Source organism: Podarcis bocagei, assembly GCF_964188305.1.
Source record: "Podarcis bocagei genome assembly, chromosome: 2".
Lineage (NCBI taxonomy): Eukaryota > Metazoa > Chordata > Lepidosauria > Squamata > Lacertidae > Podarcis > Podarcis bocagei.
The window spans coordinates 9,222,129-9,235,473 of record NC_138126.1 but is presented as its reverse complement, the minus strand read 5'-3'; the positions used below and the strand labels follow the sequence as shown (position 1 = coordinate 9,235,473).

Sequence of the window (13,345 nt, the reverse complement as noted above, 5' to 3'; positions counted from 1 at the left end):
GCACCTTAAACCTGATCCTGTACTCCACCGGGAGCCAGTGCAGCTGGTATAGTACCGGAAGAATGTGATCTCGCAGCGAAGACCCCATAAGGAGTCTCACCGTGGCATTCTGCACCCGCTGGAGTTTCTGAGTCAGTCTCAAGGGCAGACCCACGTAGAGCGAGTTACAATAATCCAGTCTGGAGGTGACCGTCGCATGGATCACAGTGGCTAGGTCAGGGCGAGAGAGGTAAGGAGCCAACTGCTTAGCTTGGCGGAGATGGAAAAATGCCACCTTTGTTATAGCCATGGAAAGGGAGGTGTCGAAGATTACACCCAAACTCTTAACGGACAGTGCTGGCACTAATTGCGCCCCCGCAAGAGATGGGAGTTGCCCCCCCAATCCCATATCGTCCCGTCCCAGCCACAGGACCTCTGTCTTCAAAGGATTTAGCTTCAACCGACTCCCACGTAACCATCCAGCCACAGCTTCCAAACATCTGGTCAGTGTGTCTGGGGCCGAGTCAGGATGGCCACCCATCAACAGATAGAGTTGGGTGTCATCAGCATACTGATGGCAACCCAGCCCAAAGCTCCGGACAAGCTGGGCAAGGGGGCGCATAAAGATGTTGAAAAGCATCGGGGAGAGGATCGCACCCTGAGGCACTCCACACACCAAGGAGTGGCGCGATGACAATTCCCCCCCAAGCGCCACCCTCTGTCCCCGACCCGAGAGAAACGAGCGCAGCCATTGAAGGACTGTGCCCTGGATCCCCACGTCGGCAAGGCGGTGGTCCAGAAGTTCATGATCGACCATGTCGAAAGCTGTTGACAGATCTAGAAGAATCAGCAGCCCCAACACAGGCTCCCAGGTGGGGAAAAAAGATTATCCAGCCTCTACAATGGTACCTTGGTTCTCAAACGCCTTGGTACTCCAACAACTTGGAACCCAAACACCGCAAACCTGGAAGTAAGTGTTCCAGTTTGCAAACTTTTTGGGAAGCCGGATGTGCTCTGTTTTGAGTGCCTTGATTCAATTTTGAGTGTTACGCTTCTCTTTTGAGTGTTACGCTGAGGCCTGTGTTTGCTATTTATTTTGCATTACTGTTTTTGCGGCTCCTTTTGTTTTGTTTTTGTGACTGTGTGGAACCCAGTTCAGCTACTGATTGAATGGTCTCATTAGATAGTAAAATTGCTGTTTTAGGGGTTGTTTTCAGAAGTCTGGGACGGATTAATGCATTTTGCAATACTTTCTATGGGAAAGCGCGCCTTGGTTTTGGAATGCTTTGGTTTGGGAACAGACCTCCGGAATGGATTAAGTTTGAGAACCAAGGTGCCAATGTATATTAATCCTGAGGGTAATGCCCATTCCCCTCCCCTTAACAAGGCTTTGGGATTTTGCTTGTAGGCCGGTCTATTTTGATATTTGCAAGGAAACATTTCTCCCCCTCTCCCCCTCTCTCTCAGGACTCAGTTTCACTGAAGAGGAATGGGCTCTGCTGGGTCCTGACCAGAGAGCCCTGCACAGCCGAATAATGAAGGAGATTTGCAGGATCGTGTCCTCTCTCGGTATGGTTCCCTTTTACTCTGCTTGATGATAATATATTTTCAGAAATGCAAGTAACTTAATCAGCAATACTCAACGGGTTTAACGACTGTGTGTCAGCATCACAATTCTTACTCTTTTGGTCCAGTGAGATTTATCTATTTGTGTATATCTTCTGGATATCTCTTTCTATAGCTCTGCTTCTGTTTATCTACCGTTTTCCCATTGAACAAAATTCCACAGGAGGATTAACCCTGGACAGATGCCAGTAGAAAAAGTAAAAATTATTATCACATTATTTGTAACAATGATTCATTGATTTCCTTAAATATGATTGCCTTCTATGGTGAAACTTACCAGAAGAATAAGGAATCAAAATAACATTTTTTTAAAATAAAAGAATGGAAATGGTTTATTGAATATTTACAGATAAATTGTAAACAGATAAAAACATTGGCAGGGTTATTGTAATAACCTGGAGTTTCATACCAGTATATATTTAAAGAAGATGAATAAATGAACAAATTAAGTTAATTTGGATATGCAGAAGATATTAAAAATAAATTTAAGGAACCGCAGAAAGAGGGGGAAGGAAGTCAAACCTTGAAATGTCAAAATGATTGTAAAATTAGTGAAATGCATAAATGTGAAAAGTATTTTAAAAATATTTTTACAAAATAATTGATTGCCTTCTAAACCACTGTCTCAAGGCAATTTATATAAAAATGTTTTAAAAAGCAGTTATATACACAAAGGCAACAAATAAAAATAAGACTAAAACCGTAACAAGTGGACACCCATTATTAAAATTTATTTATCCAGCTGAAAAAGGTCCCAATTCCCTCCCCCCCCGAAAGGGATGCCATTCCACAGAACACAAACAGTGACACTAAAAGCCCCATTCTGGGTGTGTGCTTTGGAGATCTTTGGAACTTGCAGGAGAATCTCTGCTGTATATCTGGGACTGAGCAGAACAGGGACTTGCACGTTAGTACAAACTCCTTGAACTCAGCCCAGTGGCAGATCGGTAGCAAGTGCAAATCCCACTAGCAGGCTGTTCTATGCTGGCAGTAGTCTCCTCCCACAAGCCTGACGTGGATGGCACTGTGGTCTAAACCACTGAGCCTCTTGGGCTTGCTGATGGCAAGGTTGGCGGTTCGAATGTGTGCAACAGAGTGAGCTCCTGCTGCTCTGCCCCAGCTCCTGGCAACCTAGCAGTTCGAAAGCACACCGGCGCAAGTAGGTAAATAGGTACCACTGTGGCAGGAAGGCAAACGGTGTTTTCGTGAGTTCTGGTTTCCGTCACGGTGTTCCATTGCGCCAGAAGCGGTTTAGTCCTGCTAGCCACATGACCCAGAAAGCTGTCTGTGGACAAAAGCCAGCTCCCTCGGCCTGAAAGCAAGATGAGCGCTGCAACCCCATAGCTACCTTTGACTGGACTTAACTGTCCAGGTATCCTTTACATTTTTTAACCTTGCTCACACAAGCCACCTGGCTATTGCGTTCTGCACCAGCTACAGCCTGTGGCCCAACCTTCTACGATATCTCTTTGTACGGTGCATTGCAGTAAGCTAACTATGAGGGATGTGAGCAGATCCCACAATTTTTTTCCAGTGTAGGTGGGACTCATGAGGGTTTTTTAAAAAAAAATTCATAAAGATTTTATTTTCGTAAAGCTTTTTCTGTTTCATTTTATGATGCACATGAAACAGAGATAGCAGCTATAACTGTAGGGATCAGACAGGATTATTATGAGGAATGATAAAATATGCATCAAGCTATTGTGTCCGCGATGAAAGCATTGCGCTGACTGGGTTTGATTCATTGCCAAAAATTTCTGATCAAATCCCACAAGCCTCTACATCCACGCCATTTTTCTCTACTGCCATTTCTCTATGACTGACAAGCACGTATAAGCATTCTAGGACACAGACCAGTTGCCGGTTGCTGCACCAGCCATCCTAGGCCAGAAAGTTAATAGGTTACTTTGATGTAGTTTGTTGATCTTTAGATAGATCTTAGGGCCAGGAAGAGAGTTCAGGAAGAGATGGTGAATACTACCGTTCCTTCCTTCCTTTACTGATCTTCTGAATCCTTCCTTGCTTTGGGAACACTACAAGTAACAGCAGATGAAAATTAGGATATGAAAACAAAACTATAGAATAGGCACCTAGAATTGTACATGGATTCAAACAGCACAGTCCAAGTGAACAATATTGGCATTATCTGATGATCAAGTATATGCCTGGATTTGCCAAGCTTGTGACAACAGCTGTCTAGCAGATGATGTATATAGAATCATAGAACTGTAGTTATAAGGGACCCCAAGGGTCATCTAGGCTGATCGCCGAAGAATTGATGCTTTTGAATTATGGTGCTGGAGGAGACTCTTGAGAGTCCCATGGACTGCAAGAAGATCAAACCTCTCCATTCTGAAGGAAATCAGCCCTGAGTGCTCACTGGAAGGACAGATAGTGAAGTTGAGGCTCCAATACTTTGGCCACCTCATGAGAAGAGAAGACTCCCTGAAAAAGACCCTGATGTTGGGAAAGATGGCGGGCACAAGGAGAAGGGGACGACAGAGGACGAGATGGTTGGACAGTGTTCTCGAAGCTACAAACATGAGCCTGACCCAACTGCAGGAGGTGGTGGAAGACAGGAGTGCCTGGCGTGCTCTGGTCCATGGGGGTCACAAAGAGTCGGACATGAATAAACGACTAAACAACAAAAGGGTCATCTAGTCCAACCCCCAGCAATGAAGTAATCTCAGCTAAAGCATCCATAGCAGAAGCCCATCCGACCTCTGCTTAAAAACCTCCAAGGAAGGAGAGCCCGCCACCTCCCGAGGGAGACTGTTCCATTGTCAAAACAGCTCTTACTGTCAAGAAGGTTCTTCCAATCCAATAATGGCTGTCCTGGGGGGACCAGAACACGATCACTGGTTTACTCTCTGTAGGAGTTATTTGATATGATTAAAGATCTTCCCACACGCCAACCCTTTCTAAGATGTTTCCCTTGTACAAGTTCTTTACTGTTTAGGAAGGGAGCCCTTGTCACTGAAGTTCTTTCCATACACCAAACATTTCTAAGATTTCCTCCCTGTATGAGTTCTTTGATGCGACTTAAGGGAGCTACTACGACTGAAGCTCCTTCCACACTCCGAACATGTATACGGTTTCTCCCCTGTATGAGTTCGTTGATGCAATGTAAGTAAGCTACCACGAGTGAAGCTCTTGCCACACTCCAAACATTTATACGGTTTCTCTCCTGTGTGCAATCTTTGATGCAAGGTAAGGCTGGAACTGTGGCTGAAGCTCTTTCCACACTCAAAACATGTATATCGTTTCTCCCCTGTATGAATCCTTTCATGCGAGGAAAGGGAGTCGATGCGACTGAAGCTCTTGCCACATTTAGAGCATTTATAAGGTTTGCTGCCTTGATGAGTTTGTTGATGTCTAGCAAGCCCATTGCGGTGAGCGAAGCTCATTCCACACTCCAAACATGTATGCGGTTTCTCCCCTGTATGAGTTCGTTGATGCGACTTAAGGTGGCCACTCTGACTGAAGCTCCTTCCACACTCTGAACATGTATACGGTTTTTCCCCTGTATGAGCTCTTTGATGCGAGGTAAGGGTACCATTGTCACTGAAACTCTTTCCACACTTGGAGCATGTATACGGTTTCTCTCCTGTATGAGATCTTTGATGCCTAGTAAGCTGGCCACAGTGACTGAAGCTCTTTCCACACTCGGAACATGTATACGGTTTCTCTCCTGTATGAGTTCTTCCATGCAAGATAAAGGCACTACTCTTAATGAAGCTCTTTCCACACTCCAAGCATTTATACGGTTTCTCCCCTGTATGAGTTCTTCGATGCAACTTAAGGTTGCTAATGTGACTGAAGTTCTTTCCACACTCGGAACATGTATATGGTTTCTCCCCTGTATGAGTTTGTTGATGCAACATAAGGCTGCTACTCCAAATAAAGCTCTTTCCACACTCTAAACATGTATACGGTTTCTCCCCTGTATGAGTTCTTTGATGCAACTTAAGTGCGCTATTCTGACGGAAGTTCTTTCCACACTCTGAACAAGTATACGGTTTCTCCTCTGTATGAGTTCTTTGATGCCTAGTAAGATTGCCACGTTCACTGAAGCTCTTTCCACACTCTAAACATGTATACGGTTTCTCCCCTGTATGAGTTCTTTGATGTGACTTAAGTTGCCTATTATTACTGAAGTTCTTTCCACACTCTGAACAAGTATACGGTTTCTCCCCTGTATGAGTTCTTTGATGCGAGGTAAGGTTACCACTGACACTGAAGCTCTTTCCACACTCGGAACATGTATACGGTTTCTCCCCTGTATGAGTTCTTTGATGTAAAGTAAGAGCTGAGCGACTACCCAATCTCTTTCCACACACGGCGCATTCATGCTTTTTCTCCTCTCTAGAAATTTGATTTTCACCACCCTGAGACGTACAAGAGTCACCCTCCGGCTTCTGCTTTCGTCTCCCTTCTCGCCTTCGGCTTCCATCTTGAACCTTCAGCTTCCTTTGCTCTTTGGATTCTTTGGGTGACACTTCTGATTGTTCCCCTTCTGCCAGCATCCCTTCAACATCTCCTGATGGAATAAAAAGGCAAACTGATGAAATGCTAAAGGAGCGTCTTCACACTAATCAATCAGTCAGGACACAGAGATCCAGGTTCCAAGGGCCTTGTGGCAGTTCCCTCCCTGTGAGAAGGGAAGTTACAGGGGACGAGGCATAGGGCCTTCTTGGTAGTGGTGCCCACCCTGTGGAAAGCTATCCCGTCAGATGTCAAGGAAACAAACAAGTATATAACTTTTAGAAGACAACTGGAGGCAGCTATGTAGAGGGAAGTTTTAAATGTTTTGTTATGCTTTTATATTTGTTAGAAGCCAGCTAGAGTGGCTGGGGAACCCAGTCAGATCCGTGGGGTACTAATAATGAAAGTATTAATATGGTATTATTATTTATTGAGTTTAAATACCACCCTACACCCGGAGGACTCAGCATGGTTCACAGAAAAGATCGCATCATATATAATCAGTATAAAAACAACCCAATTAACACCCCCCAAAAAAGAGCCACGTTTGAAAAAGACTATAGGATGTCAAACATATCAAGCAAAAGCCTGGATAAAAAGGAACATGTTTGCATGGCACCTAAAGATGTATACCCCTTCATGGATCACTGCCTTGTCGTGGTGAAGGGGCTTGAATAACTCAGCTATGACCTATGCCGTGCAGGGCCACCTAAGACAGACAGGTCAGCCAAGAGGTTAGACTAAATGTGATCCATCTGGAGAAGAAACTGGCAACCCACTCCAGTATTATGCCATGAAAGCTCCATGGACATAAAAAAGGAGAAGCTTTGAGAAGAAAGCGAGTTTCCAAGGCATGCTCTAAGAGAGTTGGACACAACTAAGATGACTAATCCACAGCAAAGTGGTTTTTAGCAGCAATGTTATAAAGGAATATGTAAAAATGGATTGTTAACAGGTGATAATCTAAAGCTATAATATATTAAGATAGTAGGAACGGTTCAATCTTTGTGGACGCCTCAGGATCCTTAGATGGCATTCAGGTGGAAGATTGAAAGACAGATACAGCGAGGGGACACCACGCCAGGGAAACAAAACTCACTAGATTAGTACCTAGCACAAATGATCTCAACAGCTCACTCCACCTCTACAAAAACATTCATTCCATCATCCTAAAGAACAAACGGAGGAGTCTACCTTTGTTCCCCTCACCACCATATTTCCACATCTTATCGTGGAATGTGGCGGGCTGGCTGTCTAAGCAGGGCGATGCTGATTTTCTGGATTTTCTCTCAAAATTCCAGATTATTTGTCTACAAGAGACCTGGTGCCTAGACTCTCATCCCCCTTACTTACAGGGTTATGTGGCTTTTGCTACCCCTGCGAAAAAACTAAATAACCGTGGCCGACCTAGTGGCGGTTTGGTCACTTTTATTCCTATAGAGCAAGGGTACAGGGTGCGACAACTGCAGTGGATGAAGAACAACAATTTTCAGATTTTACTTATCTCCAATAAGACAGGAGGAGATCTTCTATGTTTCAACATTTATATTCCCCCCGTGTGTACTTCCTCTCAGACAGTACAAATCTGGGAAGATTTGGAGTCACGCTTGGAGAAGGTCAAAATAGAATTTCCTGACTGGAACATCCTGCTGGCAGGTGACTTTAATGCCAGGATAGGCAGCGACATCAATTCGTATGGCTCCAAAACCCAGTTTTTACCAGAGGCAGACTGGTTTATCCCTTGGAGTTCTGATGAAAAGGTCTTGAATAAGGCAGGTATTACATTACTGGAGATTGCTTTTAAGCATAATTTGTACAACCTGCATGGTACTTACATGGATAGGTCAGGAGGTTTCTTCTCTTTTATCGGCCCTTGTGGTGCAAGTGTGATTGACCATATCCTGGTCTCCCCTACAATTTTGGAGAGGGCACAGGGTCTCAGCACTTTTAACAGAACTGAGAGCGACCATCTTCCTAGAGCAATCTCACTAACTCCCCTCGAATCAGGGGGATTACAACATCTACATTGTGCAGCCCCTCCTCAAGCACCGGCCCCACGCAGGCGTAAATGGAACAGCGAGCTGGAGCTTAAAATCAATCAACACCTGCACTCTCCAGATTTATTGGTTCTGAGAGACCAGTGTCCTTTACCTAACTTTGATCCTTTTTCACTATATCAGCGGGTCTCAGAGTCTCTTTTTCCATTTCTTATAAACACCAGGCCTCCCAAACAACATAACAAATCAGGGGTCTGGTTTGACAAAGACTGCCGGAAGCTAAGATCCCTGCTTAGGAAACAACAAAATAAGGTAAAACAGGAGAGGACTTTGTCATCTATGGTAAATTTCCACAGATGGCGCTCTCACTATAAAAACACCTTAAAACTCAAGAAATCCCTTTACAGGAAGGAACAATGGGAGGCACTTGATAAGGCGATTAAATCGCGAGACGATAGAAAATTCTGGGCAATAGTAGCACAGGGAGTCTCATCCAAAGGAAAAATTGTAAACAGCAGTATTCCATCCGATGTGTGGTATCAACACTTTCTCAAGCTATACACTCTCTCAAATACTGCTAATTTGAGTCCGTTCCTCCCATTGAAGAATGAGCATCTAGCTAGTTGGGATCCTGTTACGGAATCAGTGTGCCTACAGCTAATTAAAACTTTAAAAAATGGCAAAGCTCCTGGTGAGGACATGATCCCCCCCTGAGGTTTTTAAATCAAATGCCCAATGGTGGGCCATCTTTTTGGCCAAACTTTTTACGGCAATAAACAACACATGTAAAATCCCAGCAAACTGGAAACTAAGTGTGGTAGTCCCTATCTACAAGAAGGGAGACATTCAGGATCCAGCAAACTACCGCCCTATAAGCCTTCTGGACATTGCATACAAACTTTATACCCGGTACTTATTAAACAAGCTGGTAGATTGGGCGGACCATTCTAACCTGTTCAACCAGGAACAGGCAGGATTTAGAAAGGGCCACAATACGATAGGTCACTGCATGGTACTACAGACCCTGGTAGCTAAATATGCAAAAGCGTATAAGAGCAGACTCTTTGTGGCCTTCGTTGACTTGACATCTGCCTTCGACTCAATCTGTAGAGATAGACTATGGAAAAAATTATATGAAACGGACATTGACAGACGACTTTTAAAAATTCTCAGAGAGTTACATACAGACATTACAGTCAAAATCAGAACTGGGTCATCGGGAACTCTTACGGACCCACTGCCATTGGGGAAAGGGGTCAAACAGGGATGCCTGTTAGCCCCATTTCTTTTTAACTTTTATATAAGCGACATTGTTCAGTACATGGCAAAGTACAAGTCATCGGCTCCAGCCCTTGAAGGTAAACGCCTGAATATTTTGCTATATGCCAATGACATGGTTTTAATGGCACTCACCCGAAGAGGCTTACGCAGCATGCTGGAGGGGATCGCAGCCTACTGTTCCCATAACTCACTAAAGATAAACCATGACAAAACAAAAATTGTGGTGTTCACTAGAGCTCGCCACACCTTTAGACGGTCTTTAGATGAACATGTGATTGAACAGTGCCCTTTTTTTAAATATCTGGGTGTTACATTCCAGGCTACATCTAGCTGGCTAGCCCACTTTAAGGCTGTAACCATCTTAACACGAAGAACAATTGGTGTTTTGCTTAGTTTCTTCCATACCAGGGGAGGACAATTGGTGATCCCGGCATTAAGAGCTTTTGTTGGGAAAGCTATTCCCCAGATGTTATATGGGATAGAACTCTGGGGGTGGAACCAGAGGCTGTTGGAACAGCTTGAAATTTTGCAAAACTATTATCTCAAGAGGATTCTAGGCCTTCCTCAAGGAACCCCAGCAGCTTTCTTGAGGGTGGAGGTTGGTTTACCCTCTGTGTCTGCCAGGGCCCACTTAAGATTCCTACGATTTTACATCAACCTTGCAAACACTTCAAACACCTTACTGGCCAAACAAGCCTTTGTATCTTTTCAAAAGAACACCACTTGGCGCCAAAACTTATCTGAGATCCTGGTTAGATACACCCTACCGGAGTTTAATATCCTCAAACGGTGGAGCCCGGACAAAGTCCGGAAATGGATCCTGGAGAGAGACGCTCTGTTAGATACCACAAAAATACAGATCCCAGGGTCCTCCCACTGGTTTCCCCGACTGAAAGCAGTCAAAATCTGCGCCAATTACTTGGCGAATATCACCAATCCCACTCTTCGGAGAGCCTTTACTATGGCCCGTTTTCAAACCATTCCTACGGCCTATCTGTCAGGCAGATATGCAAAAATCCCAGTAGAGCAGCGTATATGTCCTTGTTATATGAGAACCAAAGAGGATCTCATACATTACATGTTGTATTGTCCCATCTATTCGACCTTCAGGGATGCGATGTTACAAACTATTCCCAAATCAATAGTCAACTCTGAGGACCAAGTAAAGTTTTTACTGGTGGACGCTGATCCACGGATTTCTCACGTGGTAGCGGTCTTTGTGGTGAAGGCTATGAAAACTAGGGTATGGTTCCTGGATGAAACGGTGAGGTCCCTCCCATTGCTCTCCTAACCTGTTGTTGTATCTTCTTCCCTGAATGGTGGGGTTTATTGGGTAGTTTCCTTGCTGGGACAGCATGGCATGAATTTTAGCCTACTTTTATAATGTTATTGTTTATCTTTTAATAATGTTTTATGGTATTTTGTGTAAAGGCATGGACCTCACAAATTTAATAAATTTGTTGTTGTTGTATATTAAGATAAAGGATTAAGATAAAAACAAAGAGGGAAAGGATTTGCTGAATTAACTAATTGAACTGGAATACAAAAAAGGGAGGAGCAAGGAGGTCAGGGAAACAAGCAAACGAAAGACAAGATATGGAAATATTGATTTGTTTTTAACTGTTTTCATTTTTCTGTATTTTGTATTTTCTTTTTTCTTCTTCTTATTTTTGTAACATTTTGCAACTTTAATAAATATCTTAAAAGAAACTGGCAACCCACTCCCGTATTATTCCATGAAAGCTCCATGGACATAAAACAGGAGAAGCTTTGAGAGGAAAGTGAATTTCCAAGGCATGCTCTGATTCATGGGGTCACAGAGAGTTGGACACAACTAAGATGACTAATCAACAACAAAGGTGTATAAGGAAGGCGCCAGGTGAACTTCCCTGGGGAGAGCATTCCACAGGCGCGCAGCCACCCTCCAGACCACTTGAGGAGGAGGCCCATGAAGGAGGACCTCAGGATCAGGCTAGGTTCATATGGAAAGAAGCAGCCCTTGAAGTATTGTGATCCTGAGCCATGTAAGGCTTTATAGGTCAAAACCAGCACCTTGAATTAAGCCCGGAAACTAACTGGTAGCCAGTGCAGTCGGACCAGGATGGGGGTAATATGCTCACCCACCTTACTCCGGTGAGCAACCTGGCCGCTGAATTCTGCACTAGCTGAAGTTTCCAAACTGTCTTCAGAGGCAGCCCTACGTATAACACATATCTATATCTAACGTTGAAGTTCCTGGAGCATAGACAATGGTAGATAGGCTATCCTTGTCCAGATAGGGGTGTAGCTGGGCTACCAGCCAAAGGTGATGAAAGGCACTCCAGGCCATCTGCGCCTCGAGCAACAGCAAAGGATCCAGGAGAACCCCCAAGCTACGAACCTGCTCCTCCAGAGGAAGTGTAACCCCATCAAGAGCAGGCGACCTTCCAGCCATCTGCTCTAGGGAAGCACCCACTAACTGAGCCTCACTCTTATCTGGATTGAGCTTCAATTTGTTGGCTCTCATCCAGTCCATTACCGAGGCAAGACACTGGTGGGAGAGGGTGCTCAGGGGTGTTAGTAGTAGTAGCCTGTCTAACTAAGGCCTCAGCCACACTTGGAATTTTAATGTGGACTTGAAGTTGCTTGTTTCTCCTCTTTTTTAACGTCTTCTGCCCAGAACTGCTGTATTTAATTGAAACACAAATGTTTTAAAATGTGTGTGGTTTGCGGGGGGTTATTGGGTTGATTTTGTTTATGTTTTGATTGTGTACTTTGAGTTTTTATATTGCGATTTTATCCTGTGAACTGCCCTAAGGCCTGTGGGTACAGGGAGGTATACAGTTTTAATAAATTATAATAAAATCAGGCCGGATAAAAATTATTACAAGTTCCAGGGGGGAGCCTCTGCAGAAGGTTTTCCAATGCTTAAGGCTTTGCCTTGACCCCAAGCCCTATGGGGAGCCCAAGGAAGCTCCCCCACCTGCCCATGTTGGCCTGCAGGGAGGAGAGCAGGAGAAAGATCTGCCCTTCCATTGGGAAAAGATTTCCTACCCCCATACAAAGGGGGAAAGCCATATAAATGCATTATTTTAGCGGAATTAAATAGAAAATGCATTAATTATGGGAAATGTAAATATTTGGGGAAATACCCTTTGCAAAAGCGTGGGCATTAGGCGAGATCTGCACCAAAATGCTGAACAATTTTCAAGAGATCTTTAAAAATGTGGAAAATCTGGATAAACTGACGACTAGAAAAAGGAGACACAGAAAAAAACTTACATTGAAACGGTTTGCCTAATGGGGTTTTTTTTAATCCCTCCCCACAACTCCCTCCAGCAGCACCCCCACTCCCCCCCCCGTTATAATATATAACAATATGACCCACCTGCAGCGCCTCCGCGAGGAAGGACAGCCGCCGCCATGTTCGGCATCTCTCCCCCCCCCCCCCACATGCGGGACAGGAAGCGGAAGCTGCTATTCTCCCGACAGCCTTTTTTTCTTCCGCTCTAGGAATCTCAGCTCTGTCGCCGCTGCTCTTAACCGTTTCGGAGCCGAGCGGCAGGAGCCTCTGGGCTTCTCCGGGCAGAGAGCGAGGAGAGGCGCTGGTCTCGCCTCCGGAAAGCCCCGCTGGATCAGCTGCGCGGGAGCCCCAAAACGTTTTCTAAACTATTTTTAAAAATATATATTTTTTTATTTTCAATTTTCAAAATAACATTTTTCCTTTTGGTACACAGATATCCAATCCAAATTTGCAATAAATGGCTTTTCCCCCTTGCCCCCCCCCCGGTTTCCATTCCCCCCCCTTTATTCTCCTTGCATATAATTATATTCCTTAGCCAGTCATCTAGTCATCCATTCTTCTTTCGTTGGGACCTTCCCTTCTTTCCACAGCTGGGCTAGTAGCATTCTGGCTGCTGTAGTCGCATAAATAAATAGTCTCTTGCTTCCTTGGCAATTTTCCTCCTATTACTCCTAGTAAAAATGCCTCTTTTTTT

The 13,345-nt window shown here is 44.4% G+C and overlaps 2 protein-coding genes across 3 annotated transcripts in view; one reads left to right on the top strand and one right to left on the bottom strand.

Moving 5' to 3' along the window:
• Nucleotides 1-13,345, top strand: part of LOC308580736 (uncharacterized protein) — a 154,119-nt gene that overhangs the window by 82,491 nt on the left and 58,283 nt on the right. The gene's annotated exons all lie outside the window — the stretch shown is intronic.
• On the bottom strand, nucleotides 3,170-12,789 carry LOC308580743 (uncharacterized protein). Of its 2 annotated transcripts, none has more exons than XM_081182867.1 (2): nucleotides 12,736-12,789; nucleotides 3,170-6,142 (listed from the first exon to the last, which is right to left on the bottom strand). In XM_081182867.1, the coding sequence occupies exons 1-2, from the start codon at nucleotides 12,779-12,781 to the stop codon at nucleotides 4,611-4,613; spliced, it is 1,578 nt and encodes a 525-aa protein (XP_081038993.1). In that variant the 5' UTR covers nucleotides 12,782-12,789; the 3' UTR covers nucleotides 3,170-4,610. The 2 variants fall into 2 exon arrangements, with proteins under 2 accessions (XP_081038993.1, XP_081038992.1); XM_081182866.1 differs by having other exon boundaries at nucleotides 3,170-6,145; nucleotides 12,736-12,782.